Source organism: Pogona vitticeps, chromosome 3 (assembly GCF_051106095.1).
Source record: "Pogona vitticeps strain Pit_001003342236 chromosome 3, PviZW2.1, whole genome shotgun sequence".
In the NCBI taxonomy this organism is placed as follows: domain Eukaryota; kingdom Metazoa; phylum Chordata; class Lepidosauria; order Squamata; family Agamidae; genus Pogona; species Pogona vitticeps.
In genome coordinates this window covers 199235566-199259371 of record NC_135785.1, presented here as the reverse complement: position 1 = coordinate 199259371, position 23806 = coordinate 199235566, and the positions used below count along the sequence as shown (strand labels likewise).

General features: G+C 39.8%; 1 protein-coding gene across 1 annotated transcript; it reads left to right on the top strand.

Annotated features, from left to right (window-relative positions):
• The first annotated feature begins 174 nt into the window (after window positions 1-174).
• On the top strand, window positions 175-22576 carry UBASH3A (ubiquitin associated and SH3 domain containing A). The gene is made up of 14 exons (XM_020783968.3): window positions 175-1668; window positions 5449-5502; window positions 7902-8088; window positions 8818-9016; window positions 10298-10467; window positions 10665-10873; window positions 12044-12161; window positions 14992-15097; window positions 15782-15904; window positions 16846-16938; window positions 18364-18508; window positions 20082-20188; window positions 20373-20479; window positions 21955-22576. The coding sequence occupies exons 1-14, from the start codon at window positions 1556-1558 to the stop codon at window positions 22090-22092; spliced, it is 1869 nt and encodes a 622-aa protein (XP_020639627.3). The 5' UTR covers window positions 175-1555; the 3' UTR covers window positions 22093-22576.
• Window positions 22577-23806: the final 1230 nt, after the last annotated feature.

Here is a 23806-nt window from a genome sequence, read left to right as displayed (position 1 = left end):
GGTGATGCTTGCCCAGGAGCAAAAAATACTAGTTGTACCTCTGTCCAGTCAGCATGGTCATCACTCAGGGATGAGGAAGGTTGTGACCCAGAATATTTTGAGGCTGGCTGTTTGCAAACTATTCTGATACAGTATAGTATTTTATAAATGAACAACAAAAAGTTAGAGGGACTGTTTATAGTAGCATTTAGATTGATATATAGATCACTGTTGATAACCGTTTGGTTCAAACCAAAGACACACATGTTTCTATTTTAAAAAAATCCATCCTGCCCCTTCAGGAGTTGATGCACACTTTTCTGGTCCATGGCTAGGGTATGTATTATTAAAAAAAATTTTGTACAATTCAACGAGATCCTAATGAGTTTGTTGTGCAGCCTGTGTGGACAGTTACCTCACACCCAAACGGAGTTGTGGGCAGTGTTATCTGAGGGGATAACCCTATAATGTAATAGGTGTGTTCTGACATTAAATAGGAGGACAGAGAAACACCCTCCTCTATTTTCATCTCTTTTTTAATATTTCCCTAACAAACACCACATAATTCTAATACCATGGTAGGTGAATGCATTCCTGTGTCAACATACCACTTATTTTAATTGACAACAAATAGAAACAAAAGCCACTACAGCTCCCTAAGTGAGATCTTAGAGAAAAAAAAGATAGGGAAGGGGGCTATGGTGACTTGCTCTGTCCCCACAAGGCAGCACAGCTCCAGCAGAGCCCAGGCTGAGGAGATAGGTGGGGAAAATGACAGAGTTACACATCCCTTCTGTCTCCCCAACCTTCACCCCAGTATTCTCCGCTTCCAATAGTACTGCCGGGGCAAGCTTGCCCCAGCCTGCCTCAAACTCCTTAGTCATGAGTAAACCAAGTAAGCTTACTGGCAAACCAAAGACTTGTGTGGACCCTCCTCACCGGAGAATAGATATCTCAAGTGTGAATGGAAGAATTGCTCAAGTGAGCGTTAAAATAGATTACAGAGAAGAACCTTTTAATGGAAACCAGACTACTCCAAAATCCCCTATCTGGACAGGCCCTCATCTGGCACAAGCTTTCACAAGTTGCAGCTGATCAATGGAATATAGTGATTAGAAGTTTCTGTCAAATGAAACTTGGTAGTGTTTCAGGTACTACAACACTCTTTGTTATTGTTACTGTAACAGATTAATACAGTTGCACTGCCACCTTCTGAAAATGTCCTTCACACTAAGCAACACCGGTGCTAGGGAAATTAAGTTACAACTCAGGAAACACTGATATAATTAGCTGAAATGTGTAGCAATAAGGTACATGGGCAATTCATCTGCAATTTGTGCTGTATCTATTATATACATGAAACATTGTACACCTCTCCCTCCCACCCACAAGTTGCCCTTCCAGTCTGCATACAGTAATAATTCTAAGAATCATAACACACTGCAAAAACAGGATATCATCATTTGTCAAAAAAGATCGAAGGAGGTTTTGAGGTTTTGAGGGTTGTGTTTTCAGACTCTGCCTCCACACTCTTTCTCTTTCTGGCTACATATGTTCACAGACAAGAAGGGAAGAGATGGCAGTGGCTGACGTGCACCTCTACACAAAGGTCTTGAGCAAGTACAAAAACAGAAGTACCCAGTCCCTACTGGAGCCTCTCATGGCCACAGGGTTCCCTGTACATACAGCGTAAGTACCTCTGCTACCCCATTGTCCGACATAATTACTTTCTTCTCTGTTTTATAAAAAGCTCACAACCTAAAGACGATATGAGGCTCAGCATCTTTTTTGGTACAGCAAGTTCAGCTCTTGCACAACACAGAAAGCATGGGTATGCTATGTTTTCCTGTCATGCCTGTTTGGAGAAATTGCTTGGTGTTATTTGGAAGATATTGCTGATGGAAGCAGAAGTCCGAGATGAGATCAAAATTGCAATGGCATATCATCTCAGATTTCCCACAAATAAAAACCTGAAGAGACGAGAACCATGAGGGAGCACGTGCAGTGACAGCCTTAACGTCCCTCTCATTATCTGTTGATCTTGTTTTCTAAGCCAGCTCAGAAAGGGGTCTGTGCTATGCTGCTCAGTAGGAATGAACTGTAGCCACACACTGCTATGCCTCATGAGTTACAGATGGTACATCTGGGTACCCTGGGAACTCTTGATTAAAGGTTACAGGAAGGGAGAGACAAGAAGCCAATGGTCTGAACTAGTGTGATACCACATCTTGTCACCTGTGAAATGAGATGTCCTTGCCTGCTTGGACTACAGCTCAGCACTGACCAGGAGTAATTTCTTAAAAGTACATTTGAAAATGGAACTCATGAAGTTAGGAAATGGGTAGTCTCTACATGAAAGGCCTCAAGCAAAGATGTGCAGTATTTATTGGGGACGGTATAGCTCTGGATTTCCTGAATTGAGCAGGGCTGTAGAATGGACAGCCAGAACTCTCAAACTCTCTATGATTCTAAGGCAATTTGTTCTTTTATTTGTATTTTCACCATTTTTGAGTAAGGCTTTCTGGTTGCTTCCCAACGTGTGGTAAAAGTAAATTGTTTTTTTGCTATGGTTTTAAATTCAAAAGCTTTGGGAACTAGAACTGAAAAAAAAGAGATCACAGTTCAGCATGGCTAAAGAGGGCGGGAGGTGTATAATTTCTGGACATTGATGAGGCATTACTGAGAAAAAGTCGATGTTGGCCAGAAAGGGGCAATTACCACTGACATTTTGTGAGGAATATTAAAGACAATTGAACTCTTCTGATGATGGCACCCACTCATTAATGCCAAAATGAGATCTGTGTCAAATTAATCAGATAGTTTCCCTTAAATGCCAGGTTTGCCTGTTGACCTTTTTAGATGACCCCTGATCCTAGTGGATGAGCAACTCATCCCAGAATATTAGAATAGGGGTGACACCTTCTGAAATCACAGCCTGCTCTCACGTGCTTTCATAGTTCATTGTTTTAGGCAACTTCCTCTAATTTAAAAACACATATTTTTTTAAAAAAGAAAAAATTATGGGAGAAAGAGGAAAATAAATCAATTCAGTTAACAGTATTTCTGTATTTTATGAATTCAGTATTTCCTTTCATTGTCTCTCATATCTGTAACTGGTGCTTTGTCCAAAGGCTCAGTTAGCATTGTGTCTGATGACCTGCAGGCAAGCAAAGAGTTTTTTAAAGATAGGCCTTGAGTCTATGGATACCTAGTGTAGTGTAGTGGTAGTGGATAGGGTAATGGACGGACTCGGGAGGCCTGGGTTTGAATCCTCACTCGGCCATGGAAAGTCAATGGGAATGTGGAACTGATAAAACCATTCCTTAAATAACTCACTCCCTTTGAAAGCCCTGTTAGGGTCCCTCAAACTCAGTTCCTGCTTGAAGGCGTATCACAACAACTTTAGGCCTATAAGCTGACTGCAATATGCCATACTTGTGTTGAACTGGACATTATTACTGTTGTTGCTTCGGGTGCCTTTTTAATGCCTTATTGCTGTGTTACTGTATTGCGTTTCTACTGTTGCTATTAGCTACCTCAAATCTCATTTGAATACAAATTAAACAAATATTACTTATTATTTGTTTATTTATTATACTTGTGTACCACCCGATTAGTGCTGGGCAGTTTACGAATGTTAAAGTATTATGTAACATTTACTCGACAGTGCTGCAACATTTAGAGGATTTATAGTTGTTGAGTCTCAGGGAGTTGGATGCCATCATAGGGAATTGTTCTAGTAGGAGCAGACCAACTCCCAGGGTAAATGATGCTAGGGGAGGAGAAAGTTTGGTTTTAATGTGTATGGTAGTTTTACTACAAAGGGTGGGCTATTTCTTCCCTTCCTCAATTGGTGCCAAGGATCACTGGGGCTGACCAAAAACTTACTAGTATATCTGCTGGGCATATTAATCCTGTTTGGGAGGTAGTGCAGGAGATTCACCTTGTCTGTCTCATTCTCTTTCACACACATAAACATGAATACATACTATTTTGTAGTTGTTGTTACATAAAGGCCCATGCTCAGTGCCATCACAAGTGGATACCCCCTAAGACATCACAAGAACCCTAACCTTGGCCTCAGATGTTGGTTCTGAATCCTTGGAGAATGGGAGGCTGTTGTTCTGGATGAATCGGTTGGATTAATTGTCATGAATTAGGAGTCCTATAAGAGAATGGACAAACTTTCTGTAAAACCAAAGGGAGCGTGCCTCTTTCTTCAGAATTATTGTTGATTCATTGGCCAATATATGCATATTTAAATGGCTGCCATTTAAAAAGGCCTTCATCCTGAGTCTTCCAACTGCCAAGGTCTCATATTACATATAACTTGTATGGGTCCAACTACACCATGTGTTTATTGTGTTTGTAAAAGAGGCATTCCCTCACGTGGTGAAAGATATCCATTTGCAATAGCACATGTTTTTCCTTACCTGTGTATCATGCAGTTGGCCTGCTGTGTTTTGTGCTGGGCCATTTGGCAATACATATTGGTTTAATTTGCAAGTTTGATTGCTGAAATGGGATATTCTCAGGCATATCTGAGAATATCCCATTATAAGAGGGAACGTCATATAGTTAATCATGTTGTTTACCCTTTTGTCTCATTCAAAGTAGAACAGATCCACAGATAGTTTCTCTGTAGACAAAGGTCATGCAGACTTGACCTCATTGTTCATGTCATAAGTTTTTATTCATCATGGATGATTTCAGTGATTTATAGGAGTCATTGATTCTTCATGGCTGGACGAACACAATTGATTAACAAGACTGAAATGATCATCAGTCCAGGTGCAATTCTATGCACCTTAGTTCATAGACTATTGCAGACCTATTGCATGATGACAGAGGCAGTTTCACCCACTGAATAGCATTCCCAGGCTAGCAGCATCCCGTTCCCCAAGGCTTCAGGGTCTTGTGATATAATTGCATGGGGGTGGACCTAGATGGAGTCACAAGAGCAGGACCTCCAGCAACAACTGCAAAATGGTATGTGGGAGAGAAACATTGGGAATGTGGAGACTGCATTTCACCAGCAAGTGAAATTTAGTAGCAGCTCCAGAGCATGCGAGACCAATTAAAAAAAATAAGAGTGTATCTGCATAGTGTCTATGTGGCATGTTCTGAAACGATAAGAATAGACCTCAAAATGTAGGATTGCCAAATGGTAGCATTCCATTCCATGAAGTTTTAGGTGTAAAGCCTGAGACCTGGAGAATGGACTCCCAGAACCTGCATCTCAAGGTCAAAACCTGCAACCTGATAATTATATTCCTTGGTGGCAGGAATGGTCACTGTCAAGTGACCAACATCAGATCCATAGGATGCTAACCCTCCTTGTCCCCCTTAACGAAAACAGAACAAAACCAGGTGCAGTAAATTCATGCCTGTTTCAATGTGATTATCTCTTCTTTTATATGCGGTTGTAGCTTTTCTTTCTTGAAATTTACTTTACTGTACTTTCCTTAGGCTAAAAGCATTGGCAGCTACCGGACAAAAGTCAGTAGAAGATGCGACAAAATGGTGAGTGTGCCTAAGTGGTCGTTCTCATCAAAATGAATTAGAAGACATTGCCCTGGTTTATGTGTTTTCTGCTACTGAATCAACACACCTACTGCTGCAGGATCAGTAGTAAATCTGGATATATATTCAAACAATGAAAAAGATGCCACTTGATTATATATTAGATTGACTAATAAATGACAAGCCAGTTAATATTGCTTGCGTACAAAATGCTACAGTGTAGTTGTAGCTTTGGAAGTATATGTGCTCACCATGACTGTCCCCATAGTGACCACCTTCCAGAAGGATAGTCCATAAATGTAGTCAATTGGACCAGCCCATTAAAAAAAGGAGCAGAAATTCAGTACCAAACCATATTCAAATACTCTGCATTGTAAGCAGGATAATGTAGAGCTATATATAGCTTCTGGGAAATCTATTTGTTTCTCAGCTACTGTGAGGATTGCAATTAACCTTGAAGAAGCAGGGGAGCCTAACTGAGTGAGGGATGATGGTATAGTCCCTGATACCCAGATAATCCAGGGGCTTTGACCTTGTGAAACCTTGTGCCATGCACCACTGGTAGAATGATCAATTTCTGCAAGACTTCTTTATTACTGGAATTCCAGAAGAGAAACAGTTATAAACAAATGGAACCAAGGTGGTAGGCATGAGCCAAGAAAATGCTATTGATTGTTGCTCTCTATTACATGTTTAATTAATGCATTTATCTATTAAGCTGTAGCCTACATGGCATTGTGATAACTCAGCCACATTCAAACAGCATAATCTTTGGAAACAAATTGCTTTAAGTTAGGAAGTCAACATAGACATTATCTGTTGTGTACCGAGTCACATGACCAGGTATGTAACTGATAAATAACATCTGCACCAATTATATAACTTGAAGCAACTGACCTCCCCAAGTTATGCTATGGATGTAACTGACAGGATCTCAGGCAATGTCGCGTACTTTTGAAAAGTAATGAGCTTCTTCAGTGGTTTACTCACTTCTTTAAGAGCCTTTGCACATGATGGTTAAAAGGTACTTTAATTGGATACCTAGTCAATTTTTAAAATCTTTTCCATTTGTGTTGGAAAAACTCCATGTAAGTGGGTTGGGGTGGATGGGAAGAACCTCCCTACTGAAAGCAATGGAGGGTTTGTCATGACAACTACAAGTTAGTGCAGCTGAGAGGCCTGATCCAGGTCCCTTTTGAGGAAACAGGAGGACCTTCAAACCGGCAGATCTAAAGGAAGTGTGGCGCCAACTCAGAACACCCCATGTCAAGGGCTGGCTGGGATAGCTCAGTGGTTTAGGTATCTGACTGTCGAGCCAGAGGTTGGAGCTCAGTTCCCCAAGTGTGCCTCCTGTGAGTGGAGACAGCCTGTGTCCTGGGGCAGAGATGGATTTTTGTGTGTGTGTGAATTATAAGCCCTAAAATCAAGCAGATTTAAGAACTATCCCTCACAGAAGTAGCATCTTCTATCTTTGTCTAACCATACCCAAAGCACTGCCTGTTGGCCATCCAAGAGGGTCAGGATTGCTGTGCCATATCTACTGATGGCTTTGTTGTATTTATTGCTGATGGTTTTTAAATGCTGTTATTGTTTTTACTTATATTATCAGAGGGAGCAGATCCCAAAATACGCTAGCAAGAATAGGAGTTGTAGCCCAGAAAAGTATCTTGGTTGTGGGGTTATGTGCAGGCTTTGTCTGGCTTGCAAAAGCTCCCCCTTGGGTGAGTTCTGCAGATCTTCTGAAACTGTTCCAAAGAAGGAGAAGGAAAACCTATAAATCTCCACATTCTCCTCAGACAACTGGCGCAAACAAATAATTGCTGGTTTGTTAATACTTTCAGACTGGAAACAGTTAAGTGGTTATTAATAGACATGGGGGATTCATGTTCATATCTCATGGGATACAAATATGAAGCTCAGCACCAGAGGTGCCATGGTGGTCCATTCCCGCCTGCCGGAACCATTCTGGTCCGCTCACTGGGCTCCTTGCAGCACACTTATCCAGTGGCAGCGATATTGCGCCAATTGCAGATGTAGTCCTCCCGGCACTGCCACACCTCTCCCCTCAAGGTGACCACTCAGCAGCTGAGCATGGAGACTCATCTTCCCACCTCCTCGCTGGAGCAGTGTCTGTGGGGGGAGGTGAGGCAGTGCCAGTGAGACTAGGCCCATGATTGGTGCAAATGTCACTGCTGTGAGATGCACGCACTGCGAGGAGTATGGTGAATGGACTACGCTGGTTCTGGGGGGTGGGAAAGGACCTCCATGACAGAGTTTTGTATTCGGGATATGAATATGAAGGTCCCATGTCTATTTATGAAACAAGAGTTGCATCACAGAATGACAGGAGATCGCTGATAACATTTTATATCTTCATGTGCCCTCTCTATTGCTTGTAGGTTGCATTCCCACTGCAATGATCCTTCTTTGGAAGATCCAATACCTCAGGAATATGCCCTCTATCTGTGCCCAACAGGCCCCTTGAACAATGTGCTGATGGACTTTTGGAGAGAAAGCAAACTTCAGTGTGGGAAAAATAAAGCCCACAACATTTTCCCACATATCACACTTTCTGAATTCTTTACGGTGAGCCAAATATGTACTGTATTGTGTAACCATAACAAGGGATGCCATGGCTAGTTTTGCATCCTGGTCTCTTTGTGCTGCAGTTGGCTTACTTTGATGTATAAAACACACACTGTGCTCAATTTGAGCCAATAGTGTTCCAGGGTCTGTGTTTACTGTTTTTCATTTGGTTTTTGAAAGAATTCCTGTTGTGTCAAGACTGGACCTCTTTGCTCCTGAGTCTTCTGATACATTGGCCTGTATGTGGTTTTACTGTCCATTTATCATTAGGTGAAAAGAAAATTGATCCACTTCACTCTGAAACTCCTTCCAGACCATTCTGGAGAGTTTTAACTTTTAATAAATAAGGGAGGGCATAATATAAAAATTAAGCAGACAACTGTGATTTTTTTTTTTAATTTAGCCTGGAAAGCCAGGCCAAATATGATAGCAAAAAAATGTGCCTTTTGTTGTTATTATGTGACTATAACATCAGTGGCTTTATCGTTCATATGACTAAATATTAATTTGTAGCTCCTTTGCCTAGTTATTCCTTCTTCTGTAAATACTAAATGGTCTACAGACAAAATAAACACATGCCATACTATTTTTATTTTTGATCTAGCTGAGAGTTTATTTGTCCTGTTTGAGCAATTTTAAGAGTTAAAGTATGTAATTTGTACTGGCTACCAATTGACCTGGAGCTACAGAATTCTTGAAAAGAATAGCAGGTTGTGTGTTTTCTTCCAGTGTGAAGACCAAAAAGTTGAAGGTCTATATGAAGCCTTAAAGAGAGCAGGGGACCGGTTTTCCAGCTGCTTCCCAGCCATCATCTCTCTGTCACTACATTCCTCCAGCACGTACATTGGCTTATTTGTGAGTGATGGCCCTGCAAACATCATCAAATCATTTGCTGCAGCTTTTGCAACAGAGGCTATGGTCTTAGCAGGTAACAGCACTGAAAAACTGAAAGCCATTATCACTTTTCCCAGTTTCAAAGTTCAAAGAAATATGACAGTGAGCTGATTAAGATGCTTCTCCAGCCACTACATGTCACATTAAATGTACTGGGTGGAGTCAAAGGTTGTTATATTTTGTTTTTGTTTTTTTAAAAACTCTCTAGAAACTCTCTAGGGCCCTGATCCAGATTAGGTATATCATATTCTGATTGTGTTGTTACATGCCTTCAAGTTGCTTCTGACTTATGACAACTCTATGAATGAATTACTTCCAGTAGGTCCTGTCATTAACAGCCCTGTTCAGGTACTGCAAACTAAAGGCCATGTCTTCCTTTACTGAATGAAATTTTCATATGTTAAGACTTCCCCTTTTCCTAATACTTTCAATTTTTTCTCATGCTGTTAGCTTTTCCAGTGACTTTTCCTGAGAATCTTCTCATGACTATGCAGTGGTAGGAAAAGTATAAACTTTTAATGTCTCTCATGCATAATAGCAGTTATAGATCCCCCCTTCTTTTTTAGTCTCTGCATGGTGAGTAAGATGGCATGTTGATTTTGAGGGGGGAAGGGCCAGATCCACATAGTCTCCCCTACCTGCACATAGACTATTCTAGATTACCCTTCCAGGCTTTCTTGCAAGCAAAATGACATCTCTCCTGTTAGTATACACTTAATCTACCAAGTAGCCTAATACGCATCAATTTCAGGAAGTTGCCTGCATACATTTCTCCACTGCACAGACAAATCTCTTCTTGCATCAAACTTAAGATGTGGTTAGGACGTCACAAGATAATTACCTCTCTTAAGTGGTAAAAGATTCCATTGATCCTAGGCCAAGCTTTCCTCACTTCCACAATTTGCAACAGAGCTTGCTTTTGTTTTAGGATTGGTTATCAGAAGGTAAACATGGACTTCATTTGCACGTTTGCTCATTAAGCCACAGAGTTTTCAAAGAGACGTGTTTCTGACTGGAAAGCATGCAGTCCACTAATGGTAAAGTTGGTGTCACCTCTAGATTGAGCTGGAGTCAGAGACATGGTTCTAGTGTGCAGTTATTTAAGCACATTGAGACTGACGTGTGTGAACGAGAAGCACCGAAGTTGCAATCCTATGTAACAGTTTCTTCAGAGTTAGTCTGACTGAATATAGTAGTAATGGTGAATGACTATCATCAGTCGGTGCTGCCATACAAAATATTGCAGAATACAAGTTTCAGAAACAATCTAATTATCAATGCCATCTAACAATATTGTTTGCAATTTTATCTATAGATTGTCACATAAAACCCTCAACAAAACAACTCCACCTTACACTGGCGAACAAATTCTCCCCTCACCACCAAAGGACTCTGGAACAACTAGCCAAATCAATCAATGCAAAGCAAAGCTGCCAGTGGATGGCAGCTCTGTATTCCAGGGATATGCGCTTTGTGCACTACCCGGTATGTGTATTACCAGATAGCATTGATTTTTTTATGATAACGCTCTCTTTCTGGAATTAATTCTCTCTCCATGGCTTGAGCAATACTCAGATCAATGTACCAAACAAAGTGTGAACTGTTAATTTGGTGTTTCCATTCATTGCTAGTTTTGGCAAAACATTTCAATTCTCCTCTCATCTTTTCCTGGTTTTAATTAGGTTTTGAGGGCCTTGTTCCAGTATAAGCCTCAGAATATTGATGAGCTGATGCTGAATCCTGGGGATCTGCTATACCTCGATCGGGCAGAACCGGCAGACATTTGCAATGGATGGGTGATTGGAATCTCCCATCGAACTGGATGCCGGGGGTTTCTTCCAGAGAATTACACAGAAAAAGCCAATGAATCAGATACTTGGGTCAAACACAGGTTAGGATTACTTGGCTTGAAACCTAATTGCAGAAGAGATAAACAGTTTTAATTTAATGTTTCATGATTATTATTTCTTTTTAAATCAATTGGCCTGATAAGAGGAAAGGAGATCTTCACTTTTAATGAGGCAAGCAAGCCTTTGCTTAAACTTCCTTTGTATTCTCTGTCTGGAAAACCCTGAAAAGGGTCATCATAAATCAGGACTGACTTATCAACACATAACAATTATTATTACTAGATATCACATTATTTCAATGCTGACTTGTGTTGTTCCCTTGTGCTCTTTTGTGAATGTTGAGATGACAATGAGGTGCTCAGAAGTATGTGTTTGTCCCATAGATGCCTTGTAATAATTAGAATTTTAAAAAACATAACAAAAACTAAGATCAATACATTTGTCTATCTTCTTGTATTTTAAATGAAATTTTACAGTAATTAAAATAGCTTTAGTTACTTTAAAACTTTAGTTATTTTAAAAGTCTCAACTAAAATACAAGACAATTACATTTTAGAAAATGTAACATTAATGATGGCTAATTAATTCTTTTGGCCTCATACGTATAGCAGTAACTAATTTTTTTAAGTTACTTTCGAAGCTCCAATTATTCCACCATTCTGTGTAAGTTCAAAAAAGACACATCATTTGGAACTAGATGCAGAATTCACCATTCCAAGGATTTTAGTTTTATATTTTTTAAAAAGAAATATTTGTCTCTCTTATGCCAGAGAAGATAGGATTAAGCATGCTGGCATGATATATTGTTTGTGACTGAACAGTGACTAAGTCCATGGCTTCTGTATATGAAACAGCTATTCTCATGATCAGCAGAAACAAAATAAATGGGAAGAAAATCTAACTTGTTAAATGCATGAATTATGTTCAGATTTCATATCAAATGCAGAGCATAAGCAAAATATGCCCCCTAGTTCTATTTATATGGCCATGAGAGAAGGCTAGCTCATAATGGCTTCAGTCCACTTCAGTCTGTGCCATCTCAATCCTGGGTGTACATGTTGAACTTGTCATTGACCACTGTTAGCTCTGCCGAAAGGTGAGTTGGAAGAAATGTGCCACAAGTAGTCATATGACAGTACAAATGTTTGTTCTGATCTTTACATTTCCTCACCATTTTCTGTTCTTTTTCCACTCTGCCAATGTATCTGCAGAGAATATATTTTCACTCTAGGTTCAGGACAACCTTCCAAGAATCAACCTGAACTTGGCATGCAGCTGCGAAACCCAAATCCATTGCCTAGAAATGTAGCCAAAACACCTGCTCTCCAGGTAAAAGTATTTTAAATATCCTGTTCTATGATGTATGTATTAAAACATGTTGGAAGTGAAGTCATTGTCCAAAGCAAGCTTATGTATAACTACAGTTCTACATAGTGTAGACTAGAAGTGGGCACAAATTGAAAAACAAATTGCAAAATTCATCAAAAATCACAAATGTGTCTATTTGTATTTGTATGAATCAGTGCTCTGACAAATACAAGTCAATGCATTTTAGTGATTTTTTAATTCATTGCACTGTCAAATGCCCCCCCCCCAGGCACCTAGAGACACAAAAAATGCAGAGAGACTTGATGCTTATGTGCTATCCCTCCAAGCTTGGTGAAGATTGGGTTTTAGGTGTCCATGGTATACACTCACAAAGAGGACTCCCCCAGGAAAGTTCCCCCAGGCACCAAAATCATAGAAAAGCTTCCCATGATTCTCCTCTGCAATATCTCCCAGTTTGATGATGAGTGGGTTTTCCCAAGCCAGCTGTTAAAGGGCAATTTCTTGGGGGAACCACTTTGAGGGTGTATAACCTGGATGTCTGAAACCCAATCTTCACCAAATTTGGAAGAGGAGAGCCAGGAAAAGCTTCCCTGTGATTTGGCGTGTCTGGGGGGAGCTTTCCTGGGGATCCCTCTTTGAGGGTGTATAACTTGGTTGTCTGAAACCAACACTTTACCCAACTTGCAGGGCTTGTAGAGGAGAGTCAGCCGAAGCTGCTCTGTGATTTTGGTGGCTGTAGGATGCTTTCAGGAGGTGTTTTATGTAATGTTTTAAAGGCAAAAATGAATTCACAAATCATCAATTTGTCAGAAAACATAAGTTTGTTATTCGTGATTCATTGACCTTGATGAATCGCCAATTAAAATTAACCACCATTTTTCTGATTTGTGCCCATCTCTACTCATGCCTTGTAGATGGAAGGGTCACATTGTTAGAGAACTGCCAAAGGACAAGAAAGTTTAAGAAGTAAACCAGTTTTCAAAGCCTTTGGAGCTCTTTATATGATATCTTTGGATCTCCTCTGTACTTCTTGCAATCAAATCAAGAAAACTAGTTAATAGACTTTTTTTAGTCCTAGTCTTTGTCCTATGTTAGTGAATTATTATAAAAGTTAGCAAACCAAAGTCTAGAATGTGAGCAAGGAGGCAAGTTGGCGATGCTTCTCATCAGAGCAGCATCCATTCCAGCAGAGAAAAGGCAAAGGAACAGAGGAGCAGAGATGGCCGTACCAAGAGGGACAGCCTGTATAGGTTCCCATAAAGGGGTCATGAAAGAGGAAACCAACCAGGACCTAGGAGAAGTGGAAAGGCTGGGGGAACAGTTTTAAAAAGAGGAATAGAGGAGGGAAGTTAGACCATTCAGGAGAAGAGAAGGAGAAAGTTGGCAGGAAAGGAAATATAAGAAAGTGGGAAGTCACAACGTCTAGTTTAGTAGAGACAGGAGAAAATGAGAGCAAGAAGACAAGAGAGTATCCCTACCACCCAGATGGGAATGGATCTGGTTAGAGAATCCCCGGACACGCAAGTGGGAGAGATTGATGATACCTGGGGAAGAAGCTGAGTGAAGAAGGAGAGCAGTTGCTTCTCAGAAACCTTTTTACTGGGGAGAGAAGGAAGTGGGGAGGGTGTAGGCTGAGAGGAGAGAACAAGGGTAGAACAAGGAGAGAGAGAGCACAAGAAATGATGGAGAGGAGGGACCTGGGAATTCTTTAAATTAGGCAATCGATTGAGATGGGATGAGTACCTGGGAGAAACCTCCATGCTGCCATTATCATTAGGTGCAACATTTAGAGACTGGGGCCAGATAAACCAGAAGAGAAACCCTTTTCTGCCTCATTGGCAAGAGAGGAGATGGACAATGTTCAGCTTGATGTAAATAGTTTTCTTTAAGTTCCTACCATAAATGGTAATGCGTTAGAACTTGAACCTGCATCCACATCTGAAGAGGTTAATCCTGAAGTTGAAGGTACACTAAGTGATTTAAAACCTAAAGCCTCACAGCAAATGAAGGCATTTTGGTACATAACAAATATTACACATAATAAGTAAATGATCAATATTTAGATGACATGTATAATCAATTATTAGATGCTGGAACCAAATGATGATATAGGTGTGGGCAATTTGGCCCTTCAGATGTTGTTGGATTGCAGTTCCCATCAGCACTGGCCAGAATTGCCATGGTGAGGCATGATGTGTTAAACAGTTTTGAATTTCTAGTAAAATGTTCTTTCTGCTACATAACAGAACTACAGAGATCCACAGAGGAGAATAGTTTTCAGAGTTTTCCAGAGCCCACCTCTTTCTCATTAACTGGCACCTGAAGTCTCAGTAACTCCCTCTGAGACATTTGTACAGGAAAGAATAAAAAAAAAAGTTTCCTTACTTACAGTTGCTTGAAATTACAGACTTATATATACTGCTTTCTTTACTGCATGCATATTGGCAAGCAGCCAAACAGATCAAAAGCAACAAACAACCTACCAGCAACTGATGAATGTGAGATGGTGGTGCGGTTTCTCTTTGAGCTTCAAAAGCTGGAAGGAACAATTGGTTAGTACTAGTTAAATAGACAATCATCCCAGCCCAGAAAAGTTCCTTCCAGTCACTCAAACTACAGATAGCATGTGTGGTTGCAGATAAAACTCCAACATGATGGGAGCTGCAATGTAGCAATATGTGGAGGGCCGCCCATTTTACGATCATCATATTGCAACCTTCGGTGAGCACCTTAGAGAGGTGTAGCCAACTTCTGAAGTAGAATGGCCCTGTCTTAGTGTTACATTAACTAAAGTTGTAATTAACTATAGTTGTGCTGCAATTTATTCCAGCTTTCTTGGAGAACAGCACCAAGAGGCCTTTTGGTGATACGTCATGGGGAAAGTGTAGATCAAGTATTTGGGAAGTCTTGGCTTCAGCAGTGTTTCGGTGCGGATGGTAAGCAGAACTTCAGGGGTCTGACACAACGGGCTTGATTTAATGCAGTTTACCATGCCAGGATGTTGGCAAGTCTTTGGTACCGTGTCCCAAATCCAAGTCTTTGATATCAAGTTGCAAGTCCCAAGCCCCATGTCCAAGTCCCAATTAAAAACAAGCTTTTTTTCCCAGAAAGAAGGGAGGTGATGGGTGGATTCTGAGTTGTGAGTTGACTCTGAGTCATTGAAAAAGAAGCCACAGTCGAGTCTGAGTCAAGTCACTGATATGACTTAAGTCCAACTTGACAGTGGGTAACACAACTCGAGTCTCCTTCCCTGGTATTATGTGAACTGTATTCGCCAAAACAAAGAAGGCTGAGCCACTTGTTCCTTGCCAAATCCATTGACCATGGAAATGATCTCTCCATAAATTCTCAAGTTTGCTATAAATCTGCAATGGTATTATTATTAATGAATAAAGCATCAATTTGGGGGGCATATACATATCAGTCATGAATGGCACAGAAGCTAATGTGGAAGAAAATATGAATTTTGAAATGGATTTTGAAATGGATCGAGGCGTTTATAAAAGCAACAGCAGTAGCATTGTGGGCTAACCTAACTGAACTGTAATCAAAATTAAAAGAAATAGGATGAGACTGGCTATAAATATTTTGCCATATTAAAGCATTTTGTTTTGTTTCAGGAAAATATTATCGAGCAGATCTAAATTTCCCCTCCAGTCTACCAAATCGAAAAAACGGCATCAAGGACTTTGAATGTGATCCTCCTATATCATCCTGTGGTATCTTCCAAGCTAGGCTGATTGGTAAGCTATTTAGGATGCTAATCAAAGCTTGGAGAAACCAAATGAAGGGTTTGGAATTACTTGAGAATACCTCTTGTGCCCTTCCCTTTGTGATATACATACAGTGTTGGCACCTGTTTCTCGAGATCCAAGATGAAGGACAAAATTATCCCCCTGCATGAAAGCCACTCAGACTGGCAATTAAATTTTACTTCAACCCTCACATGGTATGGGATCTTACATCACACTTCAGGGCAACAAAGCAGTTTGGGGGAGCTGGGGTACACTTCCTGATACCTGCTCCTTAGCATCTGCTGCTGGAGGCAGCTGCCTCACTTTACTAAACAGTAGGACCAGCTCTGACTAAAATCTAAAGTTCTTCCCACATTGTGGCAGTTTGGTTAGAACACATTTCTCCACTTCTCAGTTATTCTCCAAATGCTACCTTGGTACTTTTTGTTTCCTAGTTTTCAGACAGGGTGATAGTCTAGGGATGATGGTGGAGTGTTGCATGTGGTAAAGCTAACAGCTCTTTGAGGAATTGTGAGTAAAATGGAAGGTTCTGAGCACTCGCACCTAATAGTAATGCTAACTGTGGGATTCTGTGAATCATAGTCTAAAAAATAGCTTTTCAATGTCCTGTTGCACTTTTTGGCCACATTTTCTCAGACATTTTCAGGCTTTATCGAGGCATTTGTTATTGAGATGAATATATTCCAACTGAGCTGCCATGAAAACTGGTAGCTACTCCTTGTTGTGCATTCCTTCTGAAAGCATTTCTTTTGAACCCACCTACCGAGGTTCTGTAATGTAACTGTTCTGACGGAAACAAATGTGCCCTCAAGCCAGTGCATGAAGAAATCTAAACTTGATATGTTTGAGAATATGTTTTGCACCCATCTCTTCTTTTTTGTGGAGTATCATCTCTGGACCATTCCCCCCTCCCCTGCTCTCACTACTAGGAGAAGCCTTGCTAGAACAGCAAGTGATGGTTAGCTGTGTTTACTCTTCTCCGGCATTGCGCTGTATCCAAACTGCACAGCATATATTGGAAGGTAAGTATGACACAGCTCCTTCTATCACAGCTGATCACTGACTGGTATTTGCCCTCTATAGATTTTTCTTTCTTTCTTTCTTTCTTTCTTTCTTTCTTTCTTTCTTTCTTTCTTTCTTTCTTTCTTTCTTTCTTTCTTTCTTTCTTTCTTTCTTTCTTTCTTTCTTTCTTTCTTTCTTTCTTTCTTTCTTTCTTTCTTTCTTTCTTTCTTTCTTTCTTTCTTTCTTTCTTTCTTTCTTTCTTTCTTTCTTTCTTTCTTTCTTTCTTTCTTTCTTTCTTTCTTTCTTTCTTTCTTTCTTTCTTTCTTTCTTTCTTTCTTTCTTTCTTTCTTTCTTTCTTCCTGCCTTCCTGCCTGCCTGCCTGCCTGCCTGCCTGCCTGCCATTTTATTTTATTTTATTTTATTTTATTTTATTTTATTTTATTTTATTTTATTTTATTTTATTTTATTTATCTGGCTGAATACCTTGGTGAGTCTGGTATCTGGTTATGCACCCAGAGGTTGGGAGTTCCCCACTGGGACTCCAGGAAGAACAGTCTTGAGCCAACTGAACAGTCGCAGGGCACCCCCAGAAGAAGGGAATGGTAAACTGCTCCTGAGTTCTGTTTACCTAGACAGTCCTGAAAAGGGTTGTCATAAGTCAGAACTGATTTGATGGCATGCAATTGTTATTATTAGATTTTTATTTAAACCAGGAGACGACAGTTTTAGGGTGCTAGTTGCTACTCTTTTGCTCATTATGTAAAGAGTGCCTTATGGCATTTAATGAATGGGATCTATGCAGAACTTGGTAGAAGATTTTTTTTTCTCTCTTCCTCTCTCTCTTTCTTGGATTTATTACTTTCAAAAATAAATGCATTTCAGCATCTTAAAAACTTGCAGATTTATTTCAGTGTGTGGTTTCATGGGCTACAATCCCTCTTTTCAAACAGTAAACATTGTTCCAGTTCTGGACCATTCACATATGTCTTGAAGTGGAGCGCTCCTGTTCAGGAACCTAAACATAGTCGTCTTTCCCAATTCCTCTAAACTATTTTACTCCCTGCCTGTCAGACACCATTCTATGCCCTATAAGCACATCTGCTCTCAATGTTCAGAAATGTTACTCTTCTGGATGACGACTTCCAGAGTCCGCCAGCCAGTATGGCTAAAAATATACCTTTATTTCATTTTTTTCAGATTCAGTGGTATTGGGATTCTGAGACTTATCATTTTTTAAAAAGTAATTGTTCTGAGCATTTCTAAGCCCTCTGGAATATTTCCCCACTGAAATGTGCATTCTGTTTCACTTTGGATTGCTTTCTTATGGTGAATTGAAGCTTTGAGATTTAAGATTTTTTAAGATGTTAATTGAATGTAAGAATCTGAGCTCAGTAAGGAGTACTGAATGGCTTCCTTTGTCAAAATATCTGCTTTGATTCTCACAGGGCTTCAGCTAGAGCAAAAAGCTAAGGTCTATATTGAACCAGGGCTCTTTGAATGGACTAAATGGGAGACAAGCACTGCAATTCCTCCTTTTATGACACGAAGAGAACTGTCTGACATCAGTTACAGTGTGGATACCACCTACAAGTAAGTGCTCCTATTACATTATTTTTAAAATAGTGCCTACAGTATATGCTATAGTGACAACCAAAGGCTCTATTGTGGTAGTCTCTAGTACTGGTATGCCCTCTGCATTTAGGGGCAGAGATCCTCTAGTAAAAGTACAAGATTCTCAAAAGAAACACTTGGAAGAAGCAACAGATTTGGGGGGAAATCAAGAATTCCATTGTGGGGTGAGAGAAATGAAAAGATCAGACCATACCTGCTCCAATGTTTCATGCACAATGCATTTTTAGAAGATTATTTATTTCCAATGTAACATGATACTCAGAGGCATAAAGTGTTTGTATGTTCTGCATAGAAGTGATTACTATTGCACTCAGTTACCCGTATTTAGGTTTGCTTCTTTGCTTCTTTCTTTTCCTTCCATGGCAATGCAGTCCTGTATTTCAATGCAGTTTCTAAATGTCTGCAAAACCACAAACGGAATAGGAAACAGTGACAGAAGCGAGCCTCGCTCTTGGAGTCCTTCCTGTTGTAGCCTATCTGCAGTGCATGCTCCAGCTCTGGCAATTTTTCAGTTGACTGAAGGGGTTTGAATTGAGCAGAGCTTACCAATATTATCGCTCTCTTTTTGCACTGCAGTTTTCATAGTGCCCCCAGCTGGATCTGTGGAATTACCCATATATGTTATGGGAGGTAAAATCCTTATAAATGTATGGTATTCCTTACTACAGGACAAAGTTTTCAGGCTATTTGAGTTCTAAAACAAGCCTGGCCAACAAAATAGCTTCTAAATCACCAAACATGCCCTTCTGGGGACATAACTAACTCTTTTAGGCTGTTCCTAGGTCCCCATATAGAGATCTCTGAGGGACACACAGACTGCACAATTTTCACTCCAGTACTAGTTGCAGGAAAGTGCTGAATACTTTCTATTGATCTTTTAAGCTTCGAAGTACTCTGAAGTGCTTTTCCCTCACAAATTGGTTCAATATCACAGTATACTGCTCTAGTTACACCTGCAGCATGGAAGAACAGATATTTCAAATCACCCAATTTTTTTGATAATTTGGGAGTGTTAGTGCCCAAATGAAGCTTCCTCACATTCAGAGGCCCAACAATCACTCATTTCAGTAGATGGAACTGTTGTACACAAACTAACATGTGTAAGAAATACTACCTCTTTCACTGAATCTCCCTGGAATAAGAGCTCCATGCATGTGCATCATGAACCATATGACACTCTAAATGAGTTCTATGGAACTGCAATTCTTTTTAAAAGGTTGCAACCTGCCTCATACTATTTAATGACAAACAAACAAAATACCCATTTTTCAAAACCCACTTACAGTTTTATTCTTTTCATTACTTTATTTCTTTATTTTGCCTGCTTGCTGGTCCACACAGCCCCAGAGGCTTCCACAGGCAGGTTAGCAACTCCTTCTCCAGCCACAGTTGCCCATCCTTGCTCTAAATTATGGGAAATAAGCTCACAAGTTACTGGAGAGTTTTAGTGATCAAGCAAGGATGGATGTTCAAACGATCATGTTTCCTGTAACCCAACCAGTATTAATGAAATGGATGGTTTCATTTACAGATGCAGTTTTCCTCTTTCTTCTTTGATGCCATCTGAAAGTTTTGAGGACTATGTTAATAGATGCTCTGAGACGATAAAACACATCATTGGCTCTTGTGCAACTAAAGGTAACATGAAACTGAGTCTTCATTTCATTGCCTTGTATCTTCAGTGACAAATTTCCAAACAAAAAAAATATGCCATATGGCTCTCTCTGACAAGCTTAGAGTACATGGTGGTCTGAATGAACTCAAATATCATGCACCCCATATGTTAATATGGCATTCTAAGGAATATGATTTCTTACAATAGGCACCATCCTGATCGTTGGCCATGGCTCATCTCTGGATTCCTTCACTCGGCCATTGTTGGGTCTCCCTGCTAGAGATGGCAATGACTTTGCCCAACTTGTTCGAAAGGTGAGAGACATTGTACATTTCCCCACCACCACCACCACAGTATGAATTAATTCCTCTATTCATACTGTCTATGTTTCACTCTTAGGAATACAGAAAGCCTAATTACACAAGATCAGACTGAGATTATTTCCATCACCTCTTATTTGACCCGATGCAATGGGAGATGCAAGGAATCAAACCTGACACTCGTTTCACCCAAACCATATATTCTGTAACTAAGCTCTGGTAATAGCCAGCGTCAAAGCCAATGGGAGGTGGATAGGATGGCAATGGTAAAACCACTCCTTATATACCTGGGAAACCCTGGTTTTGGCTGCTAGAGGTCAGATGTTACTTGACAGCATATAACAGACACCAGCTACAGTAGTGGTGGCTCAGGGGTGGGGGTTACTTTATCATTTTACTGTGGGACACATATACATACCTCAGTATGAACTACCTATGACTGTTCACCTTCTGTTCTGAAAGCATTTGAAACAGAAGAATATGGCTGGCAAGATTTTTAGCACTGTTGTTAAAGCTTCTGAAGCAAAGGACTGTCAGGCAACATTCAGATCGCATAGTCAAATTTATGCTGCTGACATAAGGCATAGTTTCCTCATCACAAGAAACTTATGGCTGAGCAGTGCATTGGTGCAAGCTTTATGTTGACTTTCACACTTCACTCCTCTTGCAAGCAAGAGTGACGTTACAAAAAGCATGGCCCTTGTGTTTGCGATTTGTTTATCATAAAGTCTGAATCAGAAACAATTATATGGCCCTCTCTGAAAAAGTCAGATTCATGAGCTTTGATGCATTTGCAGTGTCTGACTCTGGCTTTTTTGGGGACAGATTAGCATTCTTTCTTAGAACAAAACTTGACAAAAGCAAAGCAAAGTGTGCTGATTATATACTGCTTAAAGATCTCTCAGGGCAGTTTACAATTTAATTATTCAGGCTAAACATTGCCTGCCACCACCACCCCTAGCAAGCTGGGTACTCCGTTTACTGACTTAAGAAGGATGGAAGACTGAGTCAACCTTGAGCCAACTACCTGAGTCCAGGATCAAACTTAGATCATGGACATCATCTTTACTGTAGTACTGCAGTTCAACCTCTCTAATGGAGGGAAAGCCCCATGTTTCTTTAACTTGTGGGAAGAGGGAACTGGGAGTGATTGGGCAGTGTGCACTAATAGCTTGGACATAAATTCAGGATTCTCTGCACCTCTGACTTATTATGCCATTAAAATGCATCCATAGTCTTCTCTCATAAGCCTGTTTTTCAAACACTAGCAGTCCATGAGTTGTTTCCTTGTGAGGTCTCAGGGATCTTGTCTCTATCTTTGTTAGGTAATAAACCTTATTTGACTATATCATGGTGTTGGCCTATAAGAATGTGCCTGCTTTGCAATAAGAACATCTTTAGTAGGAAGATGAAGTGATATCTTGAATAGCATTAACAAAATGCTTTGTGAATTATCTTTGCTTCACTAGATACCTTCACTGGGCATGTGTTTCTGTGAAGAACTTGAAGAGGAGAAAAAATGGCAAATGATTAATCCACCAATCAAAATGTTAACCCATGGAGCAAATGCGGCATTTAATTGGAAACACATCCTTCTGGACAGCTAACCAGTAATCATAGACTAATTATGGATTTATATTGTTCTCATTCAACAAAATATTAGGCTAAACTCAACACCTGCCCTGCAATTGGTTTCTGGACTATAGCCAAATAATGGAATTCAAGAACTGTCCATGACATATATATATATATAGAGAGAGAGAAGAAAACTTCTTTCCATGAAATGTTTAAAGTTGTTGTTTTAATCTTCCAGGGCAAAGAAAGAAATATAGCTAAGTAGTATAATTTGTACCTTTCACTTTTAATTGCCCATACCAGCTTCCACTGAGTAACTGTAATAGTAAAACAAGATACAGACATTATTAAATGATCTGTGATGCATTCCAAGAAATAACAACAAATTCACTGTATTCCGGTTGCAAAAATAGTGTGTTGTGGTAAGATTAAGCTCACATTTTAGCTCTGTATCTGCTGGAGATTTCCCATAATGGCATTCAAATGATTAAACTACATGGAACAGTTACTTTACAATTTGTCTTCATGCAATTCTATGATAAAGACACCAGATAATAATACTTGCTTTCTCACAAACAGTATTTTGCACATACAGAGCAAGCTTCTTCTGGTCTTCTTTTCCTGTACTGTCACAACTGAAGATGGAAGGTGTTCAGGACAGCCTTCATGAATATATTGTTCAGGACAGCTTCAGCTAGTGGATTAGATGAAGTATATAGGCTCCCATAGAGGGAGCAAGGGCCCTATGCATTTGAAAGTGTCTAATAATAATAATAATAATAATAATAATAATAATAATAATAATAATAATAATAATAATAATAATAATAATAATAATAATAATAATAATAATAATAATAATAATAATAATAATAATAATAATAATAAATCAAATTGATTCTGACTTATGGTGGCCCTTTCTAGGTAGACAGTAGTCAGAGATAGTTTACCATTCCCTTCTTTTGGGATTGCAGCTTGCCCAAGGCCGCCATACAGGCTGGCTCTTCTCTCAGCAGGCACAGGGGAAATCGAACTCCCAACCTCTGGCTCTGCAGTCAGATACCTAAACCAACATATAATTACCATGAATGGACACACATTCCTTTCTTAAATTCTTCCTTCCTAAGAGGTTCACAGTGAAATGCCTTCACTATGAAAGAAGCATGCTAATGAAAACAAGCTTTCAGCCATAGTGATAAAACTGATGGACTAGCACCAGCGGGAAAATGAAGACAGTCAACCTGATCCATAGTCCTTGAGCTCACTGAAAGCTGGCAAGTGCTTTGGTTGGCTTTGAAATCCTTAAGCTAAGGGACTTTCCTGACGGAAAGTTCTTACAACTGTTAATCAAAAGGCATTAAGCAACTTTTTCTTCTTCTTCTATTTTTAATATGTCTTTATTGTAAGCAAGATATTTTAAAAATGGAAGAGGGAAAGAAAAATATAGCTACATAATAAATCACTTTTGTGTATTCTCCACCTAGAAAAACCTTAAAATGGTCACCATAAGTTAGAATTGACTTTATAGCAGGCAATTGTTGTTATTATGGTTGTAAACAGAAAGACAGAAAGGGATGTTGGCAAATATCAGAGAATTAGAAAAGAGAAGGGAATGTTGTCTGGATTCTCCTGTTTAAAAAAAAAAATCAATTTTTGAGGTAGAGGGATTGAACCATGAAAGCCTCCCTGAGGCATCCCCATGAGAACTATAGGTTTGAGAATCTGTCCCTAGTTTCCAATGTAAAA

What these genes read in the sequence shown, in the direction of transcription:
- UBASH3A (XM_020783968.3), top strand. Translation starts at nt 1,556, where the DNA reads ATGGCAGTGGCTGACGTGCACCTCTACACAAAGGTCTTGAGCAAGTAC. An exon ending in CCAAAACACCTGCTCTCCAG is followed by an intron (nt 12,162 to 14,991) that starts GTAAAAGTATTT and finishes AATTTATTCCAG; the next exon opens with CTTTCTTGGAGAACAGCACC. An exon ending in TTGCCCAACTTGTTCGAAAG is followed by an intron (nt 20,480 to 21,954) that starts GTGAGAGACATT and finishes TTGCTTCACTAG; the next exon opens with ATACCTTCACTGGGCATGTG.